We start from the raw sequence: 21,263 nt of genomic DNA, 5'->3' as shown, positions 1-21,263 counted from the left end.
ACAATGGCCACCTTTGGCAATATAAGAACAGTAATCATATTAATCAGGATTAAGAAAGCAGAAACTTTAGGAAAACTGCTACAAAATGAAGAAATTTCCAGGGAAGTTATTTTAACTGTGATTCTTGGTCTTAAAGTCAATTTATTATGAGAGTAAACTTTGAGTAGTTCTATCTTGATGGTTTCTAGAATTTGTAAGCTACTCTGAAGAGCAGGCATTTGCCCACACAGTTCTCCTTTTGTTTTCTACTTAAATTGCAAAGGATGGGAACTGAGTTTTGAAAACCATTTGTAGGTCAGAGCATTTCTTTTATTCCTAGTGGCTTATGAATGCAAAAGCTTGACTGTATCTCTTTTTGATTACTATAGCCTACTGTGAAAGCTTTTACTATCATGTTTATTTTGAGAGAATATGTTCAGATTTCCTTGTCTTCATAAATCATGTCCTAATTCTACCCCAGTGTTCAATATCCTTTAAGTAGGATTATGTTTTTCTTTTCAAGAGTGTATCTTATCTAACTGTGAAGTCTTTTTTATCAGTCTACAACAAGGTTTCCTTAAACTGACAAAAATTAATTTTTTACATAGGGCAATTCTGCCAAGAAGAGCTCAACTCATATATGTCTGATACTGTTGGCTTTGAAAACATAATTAGAATGAAGAAATTATTGTACTGCATATACTACTTCCAGAACATAATAATAGTACACAATAGGACTTATTCACAGGTAATTAATTAATTTCAGATGCTTAGCTTTCAGCAAAATAAAAATTTAAGTTTCACACACTCTACTGAAAATACTCATATAGCACGTCCATGTTGGCAAAATTTATTCTATATTTTAAATTCAGAAAGTACGGATTTCATTTGAGTATTAAGATCCATAGCCGGGCTGGGGATGTGGCTCAAGCGGTAGCATGCTCGCCTGGAATGCGTGCGGCCTGGGTTCGATCCTCAGCACCACATATAAACAAAGATGTTGTGCCTGCCGATAACTAGAAAATAAATATTAAAATTCTCTCTCTCTACCTCTCTCTCTTTAAAAAAAACAAACACACACACACACACACACAAAAAAGATCCATAGCCATTTCTACTTCTCCTCAAGATTTTCATTGGCTCAGCTTTGGATCTTCTCTACAAGAAGATTCAGGGTCACAAAAGGCACACAGATAAAAATATTCATTTTGCTCATCCCGTTGGGTCCACCTGCTTCAAAGAACTGAAGACATAGCAACGTACAGAAATAAAGAGTAGAGAAAACCATCTGTAGTTCATAAGTTAGACACTATCCTTTATATTTTGTACACGAGGAAAGGTACAAATTTGATTCCCACAATACTGCTTGTCATTTCTAGTCTGCAAGGTAAGATTTAAGGTTGAAAGTCCACAGAATCCTTCTTCACCAAACCCATTCCCTCCAAAGAGGGAAACTAATGTTCAGGTGTTATATCAAAGAAGAATTCTTGAGCCTGTAGAGATGAATTTAGAAGACAGAGCATTCACTTGATTCTCTGGGCAGTAACAGCAGCTCTTTTTAGTAAATAGTGCACCAGTTGCTGCCATCACTTGGCATCAGCCCTCCGGTGATGAGCAAAATAAGGTCAACAAACCACCAAATCCCAAGTCCTCCAAGTGTCAGCAGCTTCCCAACCGCTGTGCCCGTGTGTCCCAAACAGAAACGATCTACTCCGAAACATCCCAGGAAGAAGGAGTAGAGTAAAGTGGTTATGAAGTAGTGGCCAGTGTACCTAGACACAAGGAATAAGAAGAAAGATGTCTTACTATGTGAAAGTTAAAAATTAATGAATTTAACATAAAATGGTGCAGAGTCCCTCTGTGGTCTTTTACCCTCTGTTTTGAATTCTTTTCTGATGTGGTCAGGCTGGTATGGCCATAAAGGGAGACATGAAAAAGATTCAGAAAAAAAAAAAAAAAAAAGCTATGATTCTAATAGGTCCTAGAGATAGGAGGCAATGGCCCCCTATGCAGGGACACATGGGAGGGACACCAGGATTGTCAGAAGACAGGAGTTAACACTAGGTTAAGGCTTCTTTTTTTGGAGTTTGTGCAGGAATGCCAAGGCAGGGTAGGATAGGCAGTTTAGGATGGGCTAGTTTGAACAATTTTTGTGCATTCCAAGCTACAGGATGGTCCCTCATTGCCTGACACCTCGCCCCGGAAAGATTAAAGGCAGGGAATAAATACTGCCTCTTCAAGGTGTTCAGGCCAGATACAGGAGTATAGCTGTAGTTTGTATATCAAGGACATGTTCCTTGTATGGCCCATTTCTATCTCTAATTTACCAGCCTTGGGAGGAGCAGTCGCTTCCAACAGATTTTTTTTTTTTTAAAGAAGTCAAAAACATCCTAATGAATAAAAAGTTTAGTAAAAAATGTCTTACAATTCTCTTATCTCCCCCTACCAAAACTCAAGTACTTGCTCAGATACAGAGCACCTCTAAGAACAAATGTTAACTTTTGCAGAGTAGGATCGGACAAGAAATTATTAAACACATTTGCATAATAGATGTGATTGGTAATACTGATTTTGGGGTCTCCACCTCCCCTCAACTGGCTCCTTTCCTTAGGCTCAGTTGGCTTCCTTTGAGTGTCCTTTGCTAAGGGAGCACTGTCCTTCCTTGTCTCCATAAACCTTTCCTGCTTTTTTGTCAGCTAAAAGTGAGGACTTCTGGAGGCTTCTGTCCTTATGTACTGTGAAGGTATTTAACCAAAGTTGCTAATATTAACACAAACATAGCCACAGACTCTTTGCATTAGCTAGTGGTGTAAGTAAATTCTGTGCCTTCAAGCAGAATTTACAGAAATGACCCCAATCCTTTAAGATCAACTGATATTTAGAGAGAGGACTCCCAATCCCCACTTTTTATAAAAAACCCTTTATTTCATGAAATACTAAGGATTTTCACAGGATTTAAGCCTATCATGAGTTTTGGAGCTAGATCAGGTGGTTCAAATTCTTCATTCAGAGGATGAGGGAATAGACTCTTGAGTGCTCAGAGGCACTCAGCTGTTTAGTGAAAGAGACATTTAGAACTTACAACTTCTGGTCTCAATTCCAGTGTCCCCTACTATAAGCAAAATGCTTCTGTCACAGAGTAATAGGATTCCCTATTTAAAACTTCAAAGAAAAAGTCAGACCAAAAAATGACAATAAAAATATAATTCTCCTTCCATCCAACCAAGTACCAACTATTTCATTCTTTTTTTTTGGGGGGGGCAGGGTGGGGGCATCTTTTACTGTTCATTTTGTGAATTCTAGAAAACCCATTTAATTTTCAAACCCATAATGAAACATTCAACTTCAAATGTATCTGGTACCTCAATTTCTGACAGAGTTTTACAAAGTGAATCATATGTCTTTTGTCTCTTCCCTCAAGGAGCAATTATGTTTTATGATTTTCTTGTCTGCTAAATCAGTTATTACATCTACCTGTTTATTCAAAAATTTTGTTTACAACTCTTGTTTGAGGTTTCTCTTGTCTAATTTTCTATATATTTTTAAAATGTTTTACAGACTTTGTTATAAACTTGTAATTTTACTAGGATTTCAAGAAAGAAAGATATACATATAAAATATTTTAGTTATCAAATGTATGTGAAAATTTTTACAAAAATAAGAGAGAAATCAAAACAACACAATTTCTTAAAACACAGATATTGCAAACAGCAAGCACATCTGTAAATTATTTTTCTGTGGAAGAATAATTTAATATTGTAAATTTTTTTATTTACATGACAGAAGAATGTATTATAATTCTTATTACATATATAGAGCACAATTTTTCATATCTCTGGTTGTATACAAAGTATATTCACACCAATTCATGTCTTCATACATGTACTTTGGTTAATAACGGTCATTACATTCCACCATCATTTATAGCCCCATGCCCCCTCCCTTCCCCTCCAACCCCTCTGCCCTATCTAGAGTTAGTCTATTCCTCCCATACTCCCTCTCCCTATCCTAATATGAATCAGCCTCCTTATATCAAAGAAAACATTCAGTATTTGTTTTTTTTGGGATTGGCTAACTTCACTGAGCATTATCTTCTCTAAACCCATCCATTTACCTGCAAATGCCATGATTTTATTCTTTTATTGCTGAGTAATATTCCATGCGTATATATGCCTCATTTTTTTTTTTATCCATTCATCTATTAAAGGGCATCTAGGTTAGTTCCACAGTTTAGCTATTGTGAATTGTGCTGCTATAAACATTGATGTGGCTGTGTCCCTGTGGTATGCTGTTTTTAAGTCCTCTGGGTATAGACCGAGGAGAGGGATAGCTGGGTGAAATGGTGAGTGAATCAGGAGGCATCACTATACCAGATCTTAAACTACACTACAGAGCAATAGTAACAAAACCAGCATGGTATTGGCACCAAAACAGACTGGTAGACCAATGTTATAGAATAGAGGGCACAGAGACTAACCCACAAAATTATAATTATCTTATATTAGACAAAGGTGCCAAAAATATGCATTGGAGAAAAGATAGCCTCTTCAACAAATGGTACTGGGAAAACTGGAAATCCATAAGCAACAAAATGAAATTAAACCCCTATCTCTCACCATGCATAAAACTCAACTCGAAATCAATCAAGGACTTAGGAATAAAACCAGAGACCCTGCGTCTAATAGAAGAAAAAGTAGGCCCCGATCTCCATCAGGTGGGATTAGGCTCTAACTTCCTTAATAAGACTCCTTTGGCGCAAGAATTAAAATCAAGAATTAAATGGGATGAACTCAAACTAAAAAGTTTCTTCTCAGCAAAAGAAATAATCTGTGAGATGAATAGAGAACCTACATCTTGGGACCAACTACCCCATTCAAAATAACACTTTGTGCTGGGGTGTAGCTCAGTTGAAGAGGACATACTTAGCATGCTTGGGTTTAATCCCCAGCACTGCAAAAGAAAAGAAAACAAATACTTACTTTATACAAGGCTTATTTTCCCGCAGGAAGGTCCTAGGACTGGCACACTCAATTCCATCTAGGGCCCGGCACTGGACTGAAGTATGTTCCACATCACTGTATGCCTGACCTCCAAACTATGGAATAGCAGCCAAAGCCAAAAGAAAAAAACAAACTCACCAAAACAAGTAATAGAAAAATATATCTTTTTTTTTTCCATCAATAAAAACTGCCTCAGTACTATAATATTCTAACAAAGCTGGGGTAAAGCTGAATTCCATACTTAAAAGCATGTAACATATTTAAAATGATAGATTAGTCCATCCTAAATATACATTGTTCAAATAAATTTTTTCCTCTCATGATTGGCTTCAATAATGTAGTAAAAAATTACAATCAATTTAATTAAATGTCATTTAGGAGAAATGAACACAATACTTACAGGAAAAAGTACAAATCAGAGCATTGGAGAATAGGTATTAAAAATCACGTGTATTAGAGGTTTCTTTTATATCTACTGTAAATTAACAGAATTATAAAATAACTCAGAATATCATTTGACTTAGGTCTTTATTTAGGTCACAAATGGGTGATTATCAGGTTTCTGCAGTCCAAATTCTAGTAAAAAATTTTGGAATGGGACCTCTTTTTACTTAACTAAAGGCCAGCAGAGAAAGCATATCTGTACATTTTTTAACTGGAACATTATTAGTGCTGTATACTATTTTTATTGGAGTGTTCCTCAAAGAGAAAATACTGGAAAAGAGGATGCTTGCCTTTCTGGTCTTATTCTTGTCAAGTTTATTCCTTGTTGTTTGATTTAGCACAAAAAGTTTTTTTTTTCTTATTCTTTTTGTGTTATAATAATCCTCTTAACATCTTTTTAAATCTTGCATAATATAATGTTGATTCCATGGTGTGGAAAAGATACATGAACTTTTTGAGAGACTGACTAGGAAATGTACATACACCCAGCTTTAGGGATATTATTAATGGATTTGATTGACTCTTTCCATTCTAAGCGGCTATTGTTACCAAAGACTTCCCCTAGAATATCTTTCATTTTTTTTTGGTACTGGAGACTGAACCCAAGGGTGCTTTATCACTGGGCTATATCCCCAGTCCTATTTTGAGACAGGGTCTTGCTAAATTGCTTAGGGCTTTGCTAAGTTGTTGAGAATGGCCTTGAATCTGCAATCTTCCTGCCTCAGCCTACCCAGTTGGTGGGATTACACGTGCTATTGCACTCAGCTTCCCCATGAAATAATTTTTACTACCTATGAAAACATACTGATAAACCCTATCTATTTCCTAAGGACATGGTAGAACCTGCTTACCTGGTGAAAAGGAAGATTACTGGCAAGTGGTTTACCCCAAATGTGTGTGAAACAGAAACTGCCCAATTCATCCTTGGTTTTAGAAAGTGCAAAGCCTTTTTTTTTTTTTCCCTTCTCTTTCAGGAGAGGGCCTGCCTTGAAGGGTAGGTGACATTTAAGCTTCAAATCTGTCAGTCTTAATGGTCAATGGCCAAAGGAACCAGACAGGTCTCTGCACCTGGATGCTTTAGGTACTGAAACTGTTCCTTCCTGAAGAAACCAAATGTCATGTTCAGTCACTGACCTTAGCCTTGCTGGAAATTTCCAGTAACAGCCATTTGGATGAACTTCTACAAAAATGTAACTTCATATATCCTTATATTTTTCTGTAACAATATTTAGTCAGTACTTTTTCTATAGGGAAGCATTTGCTAATACAACAAAACAAAAAGTCACCTTTAGACAACCATAACCAAGTTCCTGGGATGCGGTTGTATTTCCAACATGATCCACTGGGTCTTCACATTCTATAAATTCATCAGGTCTGCAAATCACCAGTAAAATCATGATCATAATCATTCCTTTTGCAAGTTGCTGTTTAGATGAATATAATCAAAATAAACATCAAACATTTATTTGTTAAGTTTTTTTGGGGGCTCAATTTCACTTTGTAGATAACTTTTCCAAGCCAAATGGTGGTGTCAATTAAACAGAAGCACAGCAAGTCAAACTTGACAGCTACTCAAATGACTCTTTTATTGGGGAGGTGCTTCTGGTCCTGTTTTTACATGGATTCTACTTCTGCCATGGCTTCATCTCTTCCTTAGGCAAACAACCATAACACACTGGGGCAAATAATAAGACAAAAGATGCTCAGGTCTCTTTGCATTTCCCAAACGTCTTACTTGCTCAAAAAGAAATATTAAAAATGGCTTGGTTCTGCAAATGGTAAGGATATTCTTTATATTTTTATTTTTAAGTGACTTGTGCCTTATTTTTAAGTGTCATTTATTTCATTTGTACCTCATTCAGTACCAGTGGATTCTTCCTTGGCTAAAGGGTGTAGGAGGGAGAAGGCACAGCATGGAATACTTATGCTAGAGGCTATGTCACTCCTTCTTAGTACTACTCTTTCGGGATCTCAAAGGATCTATCTCCAATACACAAGGTTTTTCTCTGCACGAGTGAGATGAGTGAGGAACCTACCTTGACAATTACCTATCACTACTATCGGGTCTTCAACCGGAGAGGATCTAATAAAAAAGGCAGTCTTTCCCTTCCCTCTACCCTCCCACATATCCCTGGCCCAGTCTCCACCTCCACCCGCCTCGACGACTGGGTAGCTTACAGGTAAGAGCAAAGGATGACTGGAGAGTGGGGGTCGCCATATTCCCAGGTTAGAGCACCCGCGGAGCCCTCTGGGTGGGTGGCACTAGCGGACGTGAGCTCGAGCTCGGCGGTAGCATTGTATGAGTGGCTCCGAGAAACACAGTGCAGCAGAAGTAGATTCCCCAGCAGCAAAGCCGCCTGGCCGCACAGAAGTAAGTAGCTCACCGGGCAGCCACCCAGCACCATCTTCCTGGGCTCAGTGGTGGAGACACGGTCTCAACCACAAAACCCAGGCCGGCACCGCCGACCCAAGCCCGGTCTTGTCAGGCCTCTCCGCGTAACCTCCTTCCTCGCCGCCAAACGGCCAATGGGCGCGCAGCTCGATGCTCCACCCACCCCTTTAACCAATCAGAAGAGGCTGATTGGGGTGGGGCTTCGCATGAGCTTCCCAATTCCTCTTGTGGGTCTCACGCTCCTCCTCCTTTCGTTCCGGCTGCTTCGTCCAATCGGTTCCCTTGACCTCAAAAGTAGGCGTGCTCGGACAGAGAGGGCGGGGCAGATAGTAACCGGGCTGGGCCGACTACTGAGGATTTCAGCGGCCAGTTTAGAAATCTCATTCTCCCGCCAGGGACTACATTTTTCCCTACGTCAGCGCAGCGAGAGCGATGTCGGGAGCGAGCTCGGACCAGGGGCTGAGTTGCGTCAGTGCCGCGCGCGTGCACGTCCCTGGGCGCGCGTACCCTGGCCAACCCTGGGGCCCCGGCAGGGTTGCAAAATGATGGAAGAGGCGGAGGCAGAGGCGACCGAGTGTTGAGTGGAACCTGCAGATTCTTTCGAGATGGGTTCGGGCGCGGGCTCGCCCTCTGGGACCCTCCGTTTCCAGTGGTTGCTGTTGTTTGGCCTAGTGGGCCCAGTTTTCGGTGGGGAGCGGCCAGGTGGGTGTCCGCCTCCACGCTCCTTTGGGATTGCTGTTTCCCAGGGCTGGGACGCTCGGAGTTAACCCGTGGTGCCTGGGAGTGGAAGGACCTGGGCCGGGACTGGATTCGGGGTCGGGAGGCGCGGCCGCTGCACATGTGTAGACCCTGCCAGACCCGAAGTTCGGGGTCTCTTGTCCCAAACCCTTCCAGGTATTAGTCTGATGTCCGGTTCCACTTTTCTCCGTATCCTACTTGGAAGAGCCTTTTGCGCCGTACCCCACCCCCATCTCGAGCAAAGCCGGGTCTCCCAGGCACTCTCCAGACTGCTCTGGGTCAGGGGCTGACCTCAGGGAAGTCCGCCGAGAACCCTGGAGACTGGGTGCGTGCCGAGGGTGTGTTCACGTTTAATGTGCTTTGAGGAATGGAGCTTGCTTGCTCTTGCTTGTAGAGTTGATGTCACTTGGAAAGAGACTGGAAGGTGGAACTTTTGCTTCAGGTTATCATACTTTAAGCTTTTTGGCGTTTGTTTCTTTAGCAGAGTCACCCGTGTAGATCCACAGACCTAGAGGTAGTGATGGAATAAAGGAAAGGGGGCTCATTTTTCTTGGGCCATTTTTGCTTTTGAAGTAATACTTTTTTTTTTTTTTGAAAAGAAGTGCTGCATTTCTATAGCTATAGTCTTTTATCTGTGTTCATACTAGGTTTGCCTTGTCTTAAATATGGGCAAATAACTCCTGCTGTGTTTAACTCACAGGATTATCCTTACGAATTAAATAATTTATGTGAAATCATTTTTGAATTGTGAAGCTTCTCGTGAATGCGTAAAATATTTATATTGGAAAAGCCCAAGCATAGTGAAAAACAAATCAAACACTCTAGTTTCTTTTTGGAAACATTTTCTTGATTTTGGCTTTTGTATAAATTGTTTGCTGGCTGTATTTTCTCTATCTGCGATTGGATATATAATGGAGAATGGGAGGTTTTCAAAATTGTTGCCTTGAGAGTTGTTCATGGGTAATTAATGATGGAAGATTTCAATGCAAGACTGCGGACCTTCAGCACGCTAATTGCATGTTTTCTTATCTTTGGTTTTTTCTTTTTAAATTATGTCGTTTTGCCCAAGCATGGAAATCTTGAAGCTCAAAATACTGAAAATGTTTTGAATAGGATGTTGCCAAATCATTTCTGATTAAAAAAGACTACTCCCAGTGGTGGTGTAGGTGGCAATTATCTATCAATATTTAAGGTGAAGCAGATTATACCTCTCGAGGTTTAGTGATCCCTGATTTTGTGTTTGTAAATATAAATCAGATGATATTTTTGGTTCATGTGTACATTTATTACATACCCACACTTAAATGAATGGAATATACTTAACTCTTTATCAATGTCTTATGACCAGCCTCTCACTGAAGCATAGATATACTCCCCAAATTTAGTCAACATTTATTGAACTTCCATAAATACCACCCTCGATTCTTGTGCAGAGGGTAAAGGGTGACCAAGTGTGCTAAGTGTATTTGAGGGATGTTGGAGGTTTTATGGAGAGAGTGATATTTGAATTGAGCTAAATGGGTAGATTTTTCAAGTGAAAGGGTAGGAGTACATCCTAAGCAGATTTTTTTTTTTTTTCCAAAAGTATGAGGGTGGGAGATAGAGGAAAATGATGATAATTTCAATATGACTTTAGGTAGTCTATATGAAAGGGAAAGATTCAGGGTAAAACTAAGGTAGGTTGGTACCAGTGGAGGGGAGCCCTCTTTGCTGAGCTAAGGGGTTCAGACTTTACCCTGTAGGAAGTTCTTTGTTAATGAAAGTTTTTAATTAGGAGTGTGACAATCAGATTTTTGATTAAAACCTGACAACACAGTGGAGGATATAATCTGGGAAGGAGTGACTGGTAGACCAGTTAGGAGGCTTTGGCAAGGAGTGTAGTGAGTCAACTTGTGTTTCCCCAGGGGAATGTTCTTCCAAAATCAGCTGACTTAAGTTTTTGCAATACAGGATGTTTAAAACATGCACTGAAACATCTTCTGCTAATGAAAGAGAAAATTGAAGACTCAGTAAGTACAGCCCACACATTAGTTCAGGAGGCTTTGGTAGGATTTTTACTACAATTTATAACATTGTATCAATGAGGATATGCAGTATAATTTCCAAACTGCTGATTTACAATATTTAAAACAGCAGCAACAACAGAAACAGGCTGACAGAGGTAACTCTGTATCACTGTGAAACATAACAAAGGGAATCTGGTATGATTTTGATTTTTCCCTGAAGGGAAATATGATGCACAGTCTTAGAAAATTTTCTTTTTTAAAACACTGGCATTCTAAAGAAAGTGAGTTTGAAAGCTTATTCATGTTGAATTATTATAAAATGAAGTATATAGTAAGAATATAGGTTCATTTTAATCAAAATTTTAGATGCTGACAAATTATTTGAATTTGATATATTTGTATTTGTCTTAGTTATATAGGAATATGTAATCTTTCAAATTTAAAGATGGTTTCAAAATACTGAAAATGTTTTGAATAGGATGTTGCCAAATCTTTTCTGATTAAAAAAGAAAATATGTACACAACAAGTTGCTGGGTTCTAGGACAGTTAGCACTTTTAAATTTTACCTTACAAATTTGATTTTATATTTGTTGTTTATTAAAAATCCTGGTTTATTATAAACTCCGTCAACAGATGGGAGATCTGGGTAACTAGGAGCTTTTTTGGATACCATCCACAAACTCAAACATATGACATGGATAACCTCATGATACTGCTTTTTTCTCTTTGATACCTCCTTCTGTATGTATATAACCTAGAGCCTTGGAGTGATGCCAGTGTTTGAGTCAGTCTGATGATACTACCTCATAAATGAATCTCGCCCTCCTGGTGTCATATCAACTAATCCCCTATTACCTTTGAATGGGTCCAATATGGATCCAACCAAGGTTGAATTGCACCATGTTGTTTGTGTATTGAGAGATTATTTTCCACCAATATCATGTTTTCTATAAAAATATTTTCCATTTTGTGATAGAAAATAATCTGTTTTAGTCAGATCATTTTCCCAGGGTGATTATATATGGGTCACTGCGTGAGTCATGAGTGAACCTGAGAAATTAACTTATTTTGGTCAGTTTTAAACTATGCAGTTGTGTTAGAATTTAAATTTAGATAAGAATTAGGGCACTAAAGCTTATGATAAGTCAAGAAAATGGTATCATAGACTAACATGTTATAATGTATTCAAAACCCATGCCCAATTATGAAGAACTCCCTTTGACACATTTTCTCTGAATGAGATTTTTCATAATTTAAGTCACTTTATTTTGATTTTCCCCCCATCCCTTCCCTTTAGTAGCTCATTAGAACTCTCAGGCAAATGGACCCCTCAAGAGTCTGCCCTCATTGATAGCAGAATTCTGTTCTGAATACACGCTTGGCTTACTGCTCTCATGCCAGCTTAGAGAGCAATATATGGTAATGCTATTAAAATGACAGGTGTGTGAACTTTGGGCATTCATGGAAAAGTTGACATAAAAGATGTTAATCATAGAAAGTAAGACTTATTTTGGTTTGTATGTGATCATTATAACCAAGAGAACTACATATGCATAGACGTAAAGATCAGAAGAGGTTGTTAACTGAACATATATTTATTTTATTGAATGCTTTCTGTATGCATGAAGAAAATATATGATGACTAAGATATTGGCTTTGGTTTTAGGAACTTGAATTTCTTACTGGAATTTAAATTAATTCTTAAGAGCATTAAATCTGGGCTGGGGATGTGGCTCAAGCGGTAGTGCGCTTGCCTGGCGTGCGTGCCGCCCGGGTTCGATCCTCAGCACCACATACAAACAAAGATATTAAAATTCTCTCTCTAAAAAATAAATAAATAAATAATAGTTGGAATTTTGACAAGGGGCACTTTAAAACAAACAGCAACAAAATCATTTTCTTTTTAAATGTAAAGATTGGTAAATATAAAAAACTGTCAAAACGTGAGAGTGTAGGATATAGCAATGGAAATCATAATTAAAAGTATGTTTGAGAGAGGTTATTAATGATACAGTATGCATTTACTTGGGATTGATCTTGTGAATAGAATGAAAACGTGTGGCCCCAAATAACAATGTTTTATGGATCTAATTACAATTTTTCTTAGAGAAATACTTTGAACAACAGAATTATCTCATTCAGCCTGAATGTGAGGCCCAGGTTTATTTTCCACAGTGAAAGTACGGAAAGGTAGCTATTTGTTTAGATAATGAGCAGGAAGGAAAGGGGAAGGTTCTGTGGTTTGGCTCTGACATTTATTTGATTTGCAGTTAGGTAGAATTCTTTTAACTTATTTCCTTCTACTACAGTTGTATTATTTAAAAAAAAACATGCTTAGACTTCTTCCAAATTTTAGTACATGAAAAGATCCAAGGAGTTAGAGAAAGAAAGAAGTGCAAATAACACCTTTTTCTTTTATTTACTAAGTGTAGGACTCTTAAATTTCATGTTTCGACTCTTTTATCTTCAGGCCATGATTCAAGTGATCTGATTTTTAGCCTATCAAATTCTAATATAATAGTTTGTATTCCCCAAAGAGCTGAATGTATTAAGATTTTAAGTTTCATTGTGAACTCTCTCTTGTTTTTGCCAGTAATTGTTCACTAGAAGGCATGTGGGGGATTTTTAGTTGTCACAACAAGGGAATGCTATTGGCATCTGGTTAATTGAGATCAGGGATGATACTAAACATCTTACATGGGATGACCCCTATTCCAGCCTAGTACGTCCATGCTACTGAAATCAAAGTTTTATACAAATAATGTTAATGAGCTTTCTGTATAGTAATATAGGAAAAATACTATTTTGGTTCCCAAGAGAAGGAAAGTATCCCCGCCCCCCGCAAAAAAAAAAAAAAAAAAAAAAAAAGGAAAAATCTGTACACTAAGTAAACAGAAGAGAAGGAAAAAAGAAATTGGAATTAAAAATAGGAAAGGAATTTTTTAAAAAATACAGGAGTAAGAATTTTAACACAATTAGTATGTATTATTTTTGAGTGGCATTTTCCAAACTTGTACATCTGTCATGATGTTTTTGAACTCTTTATGGCATAGCTTCAGAAAGTGGATTCTTGTGCTTTCAAAAGGACTCAGTGTCAAAGTTAACAACTCTTACATACAGAAGTTTTTATGGTGGTATAATTTTGAAAGCCTTTTAAAAAATAAATGTCTAATTATGACATTTTGGTTTTAAAATAAAGAAGGAAAGAAAGTTGTATCTTATATATATATTTTAAAAATATTTTATTTAATTGTAGATGGACACAATACCTAGGTTTATTTATTTATTTTTATATGGTGCTGAGGATTGAACCCAGTGCTTCACACGTGCTAGCTCTACTACTTAGTTATATATATTTGGGGACTGGGGATTAAACCCAGAGGCACTCAACCACTGAGCCCCATCCCCAGCCCAATTTTGTATTTTATTAGAGACAGGGTCTCACTAAATTGCTTAGCGCCTTGCTATTGCTGAGGCTGCCTTTGAACTCGCGATCCTCCTGCCTCAGCCTCCCGAGCTGCTGGGATTACAGGCTATGCCACTGTGTCTGGCTGTATTTTATCTCTCTCTCTCTCTCTCTCTCTCTCTCTCTCTCTCTATATATATATATATATATATATATATATATATATATATTAGTATTTTAGTTATAGAAGGACACATTACCTTTATTTTTTGTTTATCTATTTTTATATGGTGCTGAGGATTGAACCCAGTGCCTCATACATGCGAGGCAAGCCCGTGTATCGTATATTTTTATGTCTGTTTTTTATTCTTCTTTGCTGGCAATATGGGTAACAGGTCCATAGAAGACAGAAGACTTGATTTCTAATCCTGGCCTGAAAGTAGGTATATAGCCTTATTAAAAGTATTTTTAGGAATATGAAAAAACTGAAAGTTATTGAAAAATTTATTTTGGGGAGGAAATAGTCCCATATTTCAGGGTTTTTTTTGTAAGGATTATGGGTATTTTTGCTTAGTGATTTGTGTATATTCTTAAGGTCAAGGATTTCTTTTGACATGGTTCCCAACTGGCAGCTCCAAATATCTGTATGTATATATTTGAACATGACATGTCATAAATATGCCTTGAATCAGCCTATGGGTGCTTTTGTGAGTATTGTAGTCCATTTCTATTATTTTTAATGTAATGATATGAAGCCATATTTAGATAGTATAATAGGGCTTGATGGGTAAAAAGTTTGAAAACTGTTAGTATGACATGTATTGTATATAACATAATTTAATTTTCCTGTTTGTATCTTTTAAATCCCAGATCAAGCCAAGAGCCTATAATATTGCTAAGGTTCACTTGATATTACCTCCATGTAAATTTGCTAATCAGCCAGGCAAGGTTATAAACATTTTTATATACAGTGTTATCTTGGGAAAAGTTAGATGTAAATACTTCAGCTTCATCTGTACTTGAGAAATCTGAGGGGCATAAGCATTAAAGAGGGAATGAACATGAAGATTGTCTTGAAAGAGGATAGTGTGGGCATGGGGAGCCCAGGTGTAAAAGTATCCTGTACTCTAGATGTGAAGTTACTAGGCTGATGGAGGCCTAGGGATATGGCTGGGTGGAGAGTGCTTACCTGGTATGTTTTGAGTCCCTGGGTTTGATCCCTAGCATTACCCAAACCAAACCAAACCACACCACACCACACCACACCACACCACACCACACCGGAATGGAAAGGAAAGACCATTGAAAAGAGATGCTAGATAATCAGTACTTTTAAAGGAATTTATGTATTTTTATTAAAGATATGTTTTTTGTTTTCCTTTTAATTTTAAAAGTAATACAGTAGTGGCAAAATTTATATCTTTGTAAAAACAAGTTTGAATTATACAGAAATACAAAAGTGTAGGAAATGTATTTTTTTCTCATTACTTGCTAGTTGTACTCCATTACGGTAATGACTTTAAATAGTTGGTCCACTTACATGTTTACTTATGACATTTTATAGTCATACTTCATTTTATATGATTTAATTATAGTGTTTCATAGTTACTGTAATATAGGATTGTATAAAGTAAGAAGTAAAAGGCCTTTATCCCATGCCCTATAGGTAATCACTTAAAATTATTTTGTTATAAAAGTTTTTAAACATACACAAGAAAAAGGAGAGTAGTAATGAACTCCTATGTGCCCATAATCCAGCTTTAATCTTATGTGTATTGATTTCCTCAAACATACTACATCATTTTTAATGCATATCATAGACATCATGTTATTTTGTCACTAAATGTTCAGAATGAATCTTTAAGACAGGACATAAATCCTTACCCACAAGGTGCTTATTACACTGAAAAATTGATAGTAATTCTTCAAGATCATCTGATAGCTATTCTGTCAACATTTCCCAGATTATCTCAGATATTTTTCAGTTGATTTATTTTTACTAAGATCTAACAGATCCATATACTGCATTTGGTTATAAAGGCTTTTTTAATTTATGAAAGTCCCATCTTCCCCCCTCTTGTAGGAGAAACTGAGTGGAAGATGTGACTTTGGTCTTCCCCCAGTCTTAAGATTTTGCATGTTGAATGTGGTTCTGGTGGATAGGGCTACATACAGAGATTTTTCATCTGTGGTCCTTAGATGGTGACCAAATATTTCATCAAGTTCACTGAAAGAATTGTTATGCCACTGCTAATGATGCTGGAAGAAAAGAGATTGTGTTGAACTTATCAAGAGACTGTAGGTTGGAATCCTCTATGTGGGCAGTTTTCATTATACTCAGTTTTTACTAAATTGATGAGTTTAGAATCCAAATCCTGCTTAAGATGTGATTTCTATCTGTGATAGAACTAAATAGGATTGGAATTGGAAGTGTCTACATGACTGTTTTGAGTTCTTAACAGTTAATATATTTGGTGTCAAGTTTTTGTTTTATGAAGGATTAGGGCAGTCATTTTATTTGAGATAGTTGCTACATTGTTGATTATGTATTTATTGAGAGTTAACCCATTAAATGCTGGAAGTAACTTTTCCTTCTTATCATGCCTTCCATTTAGTAAGTATTTAGTAGCTACCATCTCAGAGGATGCCATTTATGCTGGATTAAATGGGAAATGGGAGATAAGTAAATGGAATTAAATTCTAGGATGCTCCCTTCCCATTACCCCACTAAAGAAGTCTTTTCTTCTTCTTCTCTGTTGACTCCCATTCTCCCTGTCTCTCTCTCTTGTTTTTATAATTTAAGATTTCTTTTGAGAAAAGATTTATGGTATATAGCTAAAAAATATTTGAAAATGATTGCTACACATACAATGTTTGGAAAAAGGTTAACATCCTTTTAAATGAAATATTTCCCTTCATACTTATCTAGTACTTTGCTATTTAAGGAAAAACTATTTTCGGGGAAAAAATATATATTTTTTTGGTGGTGCTGGGGATTGAACCCAGGGCTTTGTACATGGGAGGCAAGCACTCTACCAACTGAGCTATATCCCCTTGATTATATTTTAATATGAGAATGTCATATAATTTTTCAGTGATTTGAAATTCATCTTTTGATTGCCATTATATTTTGTTACCGTGTGGTTTTTCAGGTTACCTTTGTTATATTTGTTATTCCCTTTTTGATAGGCTTTCGACAGACCTCACATCTTTCTTCTTATGAAATTATAACTCCTTGGAGATTAACTAGAGAACGAAGAGAAGCTCCTAGGCCCTATTCAAAACAGGTACATTATTTCCTGAGAAATCTGTATATGTTAAGATTTTGCTTTGTTTCCTTTTTTTTTTTTTTTAACCAAAGGTGATATTTCTAAAGTGATTGGTCCAGAGAATAATTAATTGGTCATTAATTAGTACTGCAGTGTGTGGTACTGATGTCCATCAAACATCATTTTTGTGAAAGTGCCGTATCAAGTCTTAGTATATATAGTTAAAGACAAAATGATCAACTCAAAACATAACAGAATGAAAAAAATAGAATTCTATGACCAGATTAGGATGCTGACTATATAGATTTCTAACCCTTAAATACTGTTACCACTGCCATTCAGTTTAAGGGTTAGAAATCTATATAGTCAGCATCCTAATCTGGTCATAGAATTGAATGTATATATGAATTAACCTCACTTAATTTGTAATAGGCAGAATATTGCATACTGTATCTTCACTGGAGAATAGTAATGTATTTTTCATTTCCAGAGATATTTAGTAAACAATGAGTTTTATTTCCATATTGGAGGAAAACTATTGTGCTGTTAATGTGGTAACCAATGCACAAAATTATTTTTTTCTGTTATATTCTTATTACAGAGTTTGTTTAGAAATAATATTTATTCTTCAACTGTATAGAAGTATTATATAACTTCATTATAATTTTATTCCAACAGATAATAAAGAATTCAATATAGCTTATTACTTCTGAATTTCTGTTACACTCACAGCTGTAAAGCAGTTTGCATGTTGTTTAGAGACTGGGCATAGTAAAAAGAACACTGGAGTTCAAAATCAAGAGCTTTTAGTTTTAATCCTTCCTCTGGGTACTACCATTAGTTGGGTTGATCATTCAATTCCATTTACTGTTCTATAAGTGAGGACTAAGTGACTTTAAGATCTCCCTTGAGTAGAACAGTTTATAATTTTCTCTTGTTTTTGGTCTGAACTGTATACTCTATGTTTTGATTTTGTTTTTTCTTATAATAGAATTATACCCTGCTTACTTAGTTGTTTTTCTCCTTGTTTTCACTAGATTATAGACTTTTTACCACAGGAACTATGTTTTCTCCTTTATTGTGTCTCTGATGGCATCTTCATCAGTACTCCACATGGCTGTGATTGTAATAATGATAGTGATATTTTACACTCTACCACTGGCCAAGAACAGAAAGAATAGAAAGGCACGTGTCAAAACTGTGTGGAGAGGATCTTGATATTTTTGATGTCTCTGTGGAGATTGAGGTAGACAACAGAGTTCCCAGATTGCCATGTAGGAAGAATAGTGCCAGGATCCAGAAGTTGGTCTAGTTCTTGGAAGTCACTGGTTGATGTGAAGGGTTCATGCTATTTCCTGGCAAAATGTTAACTTAGAGCTGGAAACATGTAGAGAAAATTAAATAGATGCTTCTGATAAAATTATTTGTTGAGTCCTTTTATGACTGTCATTTTTATTAAAGAGTAAGGCAAAGTTGTAGAGGTCACATTGAGCACTTTTGGCTAATGCAAGGTGAGTTTCTGGGTGTGTTAGCTTTCCATCACTATAATAAAATACTTGAGGTAACTTATAAAGGGTTAAAGTTTTATTTTGGCTCATAGTTTTTGAGGTTCTAGTCCTTCACTGGTTAGCCCCTTGGCTTTGGGCCTGTGGTGAGGCAGCACCGCAGGAGCGCATACTGGTGCAAAACAGGGAGCAAAGAGAAAGAGGAAGAGCACAGGGTTTCACAGTCCCTTTCAAATGCATACCTCCAGTCCCTTAAGACCTTCTTCAAGACCTCACCTTCTAAGGGTCCATAGCATACCCCAGTAGTGCTGCCCTTGGCACCAAACCTTTACACATGCACCTTTGGGGGGGCCATTAAATATGCAAACTATAGCACTAGGGAAGTTGTTTCATAGATGTTTGAGGTTGATAGGAGGATCCCAGGAACTTGAAGATGTGGAAGTGGAAGGTTCCTTATCTTAATTCATTAACTCTAAGAAGACTTTAATTGTAAGACATGGCTATATTATTTTGTGTTCCACTAATAAAGATGCAGAAATGTTGCCATTTAGACAGCTGTGACTTTTTATGATGGATTCTCATTCTAAAGGGCAAGTATGTTTTAGAATGATGAAATTAGGTAAGCCATGTAGAGATTTAGTCATAAAAATCTGTATTTCTTTTCAACTTTGAATAATTGAAACTAGGGATAATCTCTTGAACCCAAGAAGTTTATTTCATTTAAACAAAAGGAAGAATTACTTTGTACTGTAGATAATTTATAGATGGATTTAATCCCTGAAGTTATACATGAATTATAAATGAATTTAAGAGAAATTTAGATAAACGTGGGTGTGATTTTCCACAGTCGGTTATTAAAGGGAAGTAGGGATGATCAGATTACATTTTTATTATTTTAGAATTGATATGAAGTTCTATAAATCAAATGCAATTGTACCAAGTTAATTTAATTCAGGAGGGACTTTCCTTTGTCTTATAAATGATGTTTTGTTTAAAAGTAATTTATAAGGTGGTGCTTATTATTTATTTTCCTCCTTCTCTGTGAATTTAGGTATCTTATGTCATTCAGACTCAAGGAAAAGAGCACATTATTCACTTGGAAAGGAACACGTAAGAAATTTAAATTACTTTGACTTTTAAATAATGATTTCTTCTGTAGTATATTAATTTCATTTCCAGGTAGATGTTGTTTAGTAGATACTGAACCTGGTTTTGGTAGATTTAGCTACTTAGGTCATTGCTACACAGTGGTTGGCCTGCTTCTGAAGAAGCACATGAATTTGTGCTGCGGCTGGGCACTGTGACTTCCAAGAGGAAAGAAGGCTGAGCAAAGTCAAGAATCTCCAATTTGTTGTTTGAAATTCACCACTAGAGGTAGAAGGGGGAAGTGGGGAGAAGGAGAGACTTGAGATGACTGAACAGGGACTGTTTATTGAGAGGACTCAAGATTCTATAGGCTCCTTCCAAGTCCATTCACACAGACTTCAGTAAAGGCAAAGGAGTAGTACACCAGGATGAAGAAAGCTCGCAGTCCATGAGGAGTGTGAAAACTTGCGGGTATGGCCCCTCTGTGTCCTTTCTCAGTTGCAGGGATATGCTTTGTCTTCAGATTTCCAGCCACTTTAATGTGTGTGACAGCATAGCACAGGTTTACTGAAGGGGTCTTTAGATGCTATGTTAGTCATGTAGCTAAGGTTAGGCTTTGTAACTGATTAAACCGGTTGAAAACCATCAGTTTATCCGTGTCTAACCACAATAGATGAGTTGGTTCTAGGTATCTCCAGGAGAGTTTTGAATTTATTTAACTTACTTAAATGTGTTTTTGAGATAGGTTCTCTCTAAGGTGCCCATGCTGGCCTTGAACTCCTGATCCTTCTGCCACAGTCTCCTGAGTAGCTGGAATTACTGGTGTGCACCATTTAGTCAGGCTTAAGAGTTCTTCATTTTTCTGCAGCTACATCTCCAACCTGAGTTTTGAATTTGAAATGGCACATTATAAATTGTTTTGTTGCACACTGCATCCTGACTTGTCTATAAGGCCTGGGGATAAGTGTATAACTACTCTGGCCCTGCTGGAAAGAACCCTATCCTTACACATGTGGTTTTACTACTGAGCTTCCTTAACATGGAAAGAAGCTTTGAGAATTAGGAATAACTGTTTCCTCCAACAACTGACTACAGAATTTTTCAATCAGGCTTAGGAGGTTAAGGCAGTGAATGATTCTTGCTTATAAATAGAAATTTAATTTTTTTTTTTTTTTTAGTTGTAGTCGGACACAATAACTTTATTTATTTATTTATTTTATGTGGTGCTGAGAATCAAACCCAGCCCCTCACACATGCTAGGCGAGGTCTACTGCTCAGCCACAACCCCAGTCTTATATATAAAACTTTTAAAAGAGAGTATAAAAATATTTATTTTCTCCTACAAATATGATGTAAGTTATTCTTTTCCTGTGAGTTGTATCAGAAAATTTTAAGGACTTTAAAAAATATTTTGTTTATTTTTTGCAACCAGAATTT

At 36.9% G+C, this 21,263-nt stretch overlaps 2 protein-coding genes across 2 annotated transcripts in view; one reads left to right on the top strand and one right to left on the bottom strand.

Moving 5' to 3' along the window:
- Positions 1 to 1,268: 1,268 nt before the first annotated feature.
- On the bottom strand, positions 1,269 to 7,946 carry Tm2d2 (TM2 domain containing 2). Its single transcript, XM_076852479.1, has 4 exons — positions 7,602 to 7,946; positions 6,710 to 6,797; positions 4,959 to 5,074; positions 1,269 to 1,751 (listed from the first exon to the last, which is right to left on the bottom strand). Exons 1-4 carry the CDS (start codon positions 7,826 to 7,828, stop codon positions 1,538 to 1,540), a joined length of 645 nt encoding a protein of 214 aa, XP_076708594.1. The 5' UTR covers positions 7,829 to 7,946; the 3' UTR covers positions 1,269 to 1,537.
- A 276-nt stretch (positions 7,947 to 8,222) lies between these two features.
- Positions 8,223 to 21,263, top strand: part of Adam9 (ADAM metallopeptidase domain 9) — a 90,811-nt gene continuing 77,770 nt past the window's right edge. The window contains exons 1-3 of the mRNA XM_076853825.1: positions 8,223 to 8,517; positions 17,156 to 17,253; positions 19,792 to 19,850. Coding sequence (XP_076709940.1) covers positions 8,421 to 8,517; positions 17,156 to 17,253; positions 19,792 to 19,850 — 254 coding nt within the window. The 5' untranslated portion in view covers positions 8,223 to 8,420. The remainder of the gene's footprint in view (positions 8,518 to 17,155; positions 17,254 to 19,791; positions 19,851 to 21,263) is intronic.

The sequence above is a fragment of the Callospermophilus lateralis genome, chromosome 4, assembly GCF_048772815.1.
Source record: "Callospermophilus lateralis isolate mCalLat2 chromosome 4, mCalLat2.hap1, whole genome shotgun sequence".
NCBI lineage: Eukaryota > Metazoa > Chordata > Mammalia > Rodentia > Sciuridae > Callospermophilus > Callospermophilus lateralis.
Note: the sequence above shows the minus strand (reverse complement) of the source record. Positions and strands in the feature narration are given on the sequence as shown.

Excerpts from the sequence above, each read along its gene's own strand:
- Tm2d2 (XM_076852479.1), bottom strand. The coding sequence starts at position 7,828 with ATGGTGCTGGGTGGCTGCCCGGTGAGCTACTTACTTCTGTGCGGCCAG. Across the intron at positions 6,798-7,601 it reads GTCATCCTTTGCTCTTACCT|ACCTGATGAATTTATAGAAT; the intron begins GTAAGCTACCCA and ends GGTGATTTGCAG. Across the intron at positions 5,075-6,709 it reads TTGGTTATGGTTGTCTAAAG|TTTGGAGGTCAGGCATACAG; the intron begins GTGACTTTTTGT and ends GCTATTCCATAG.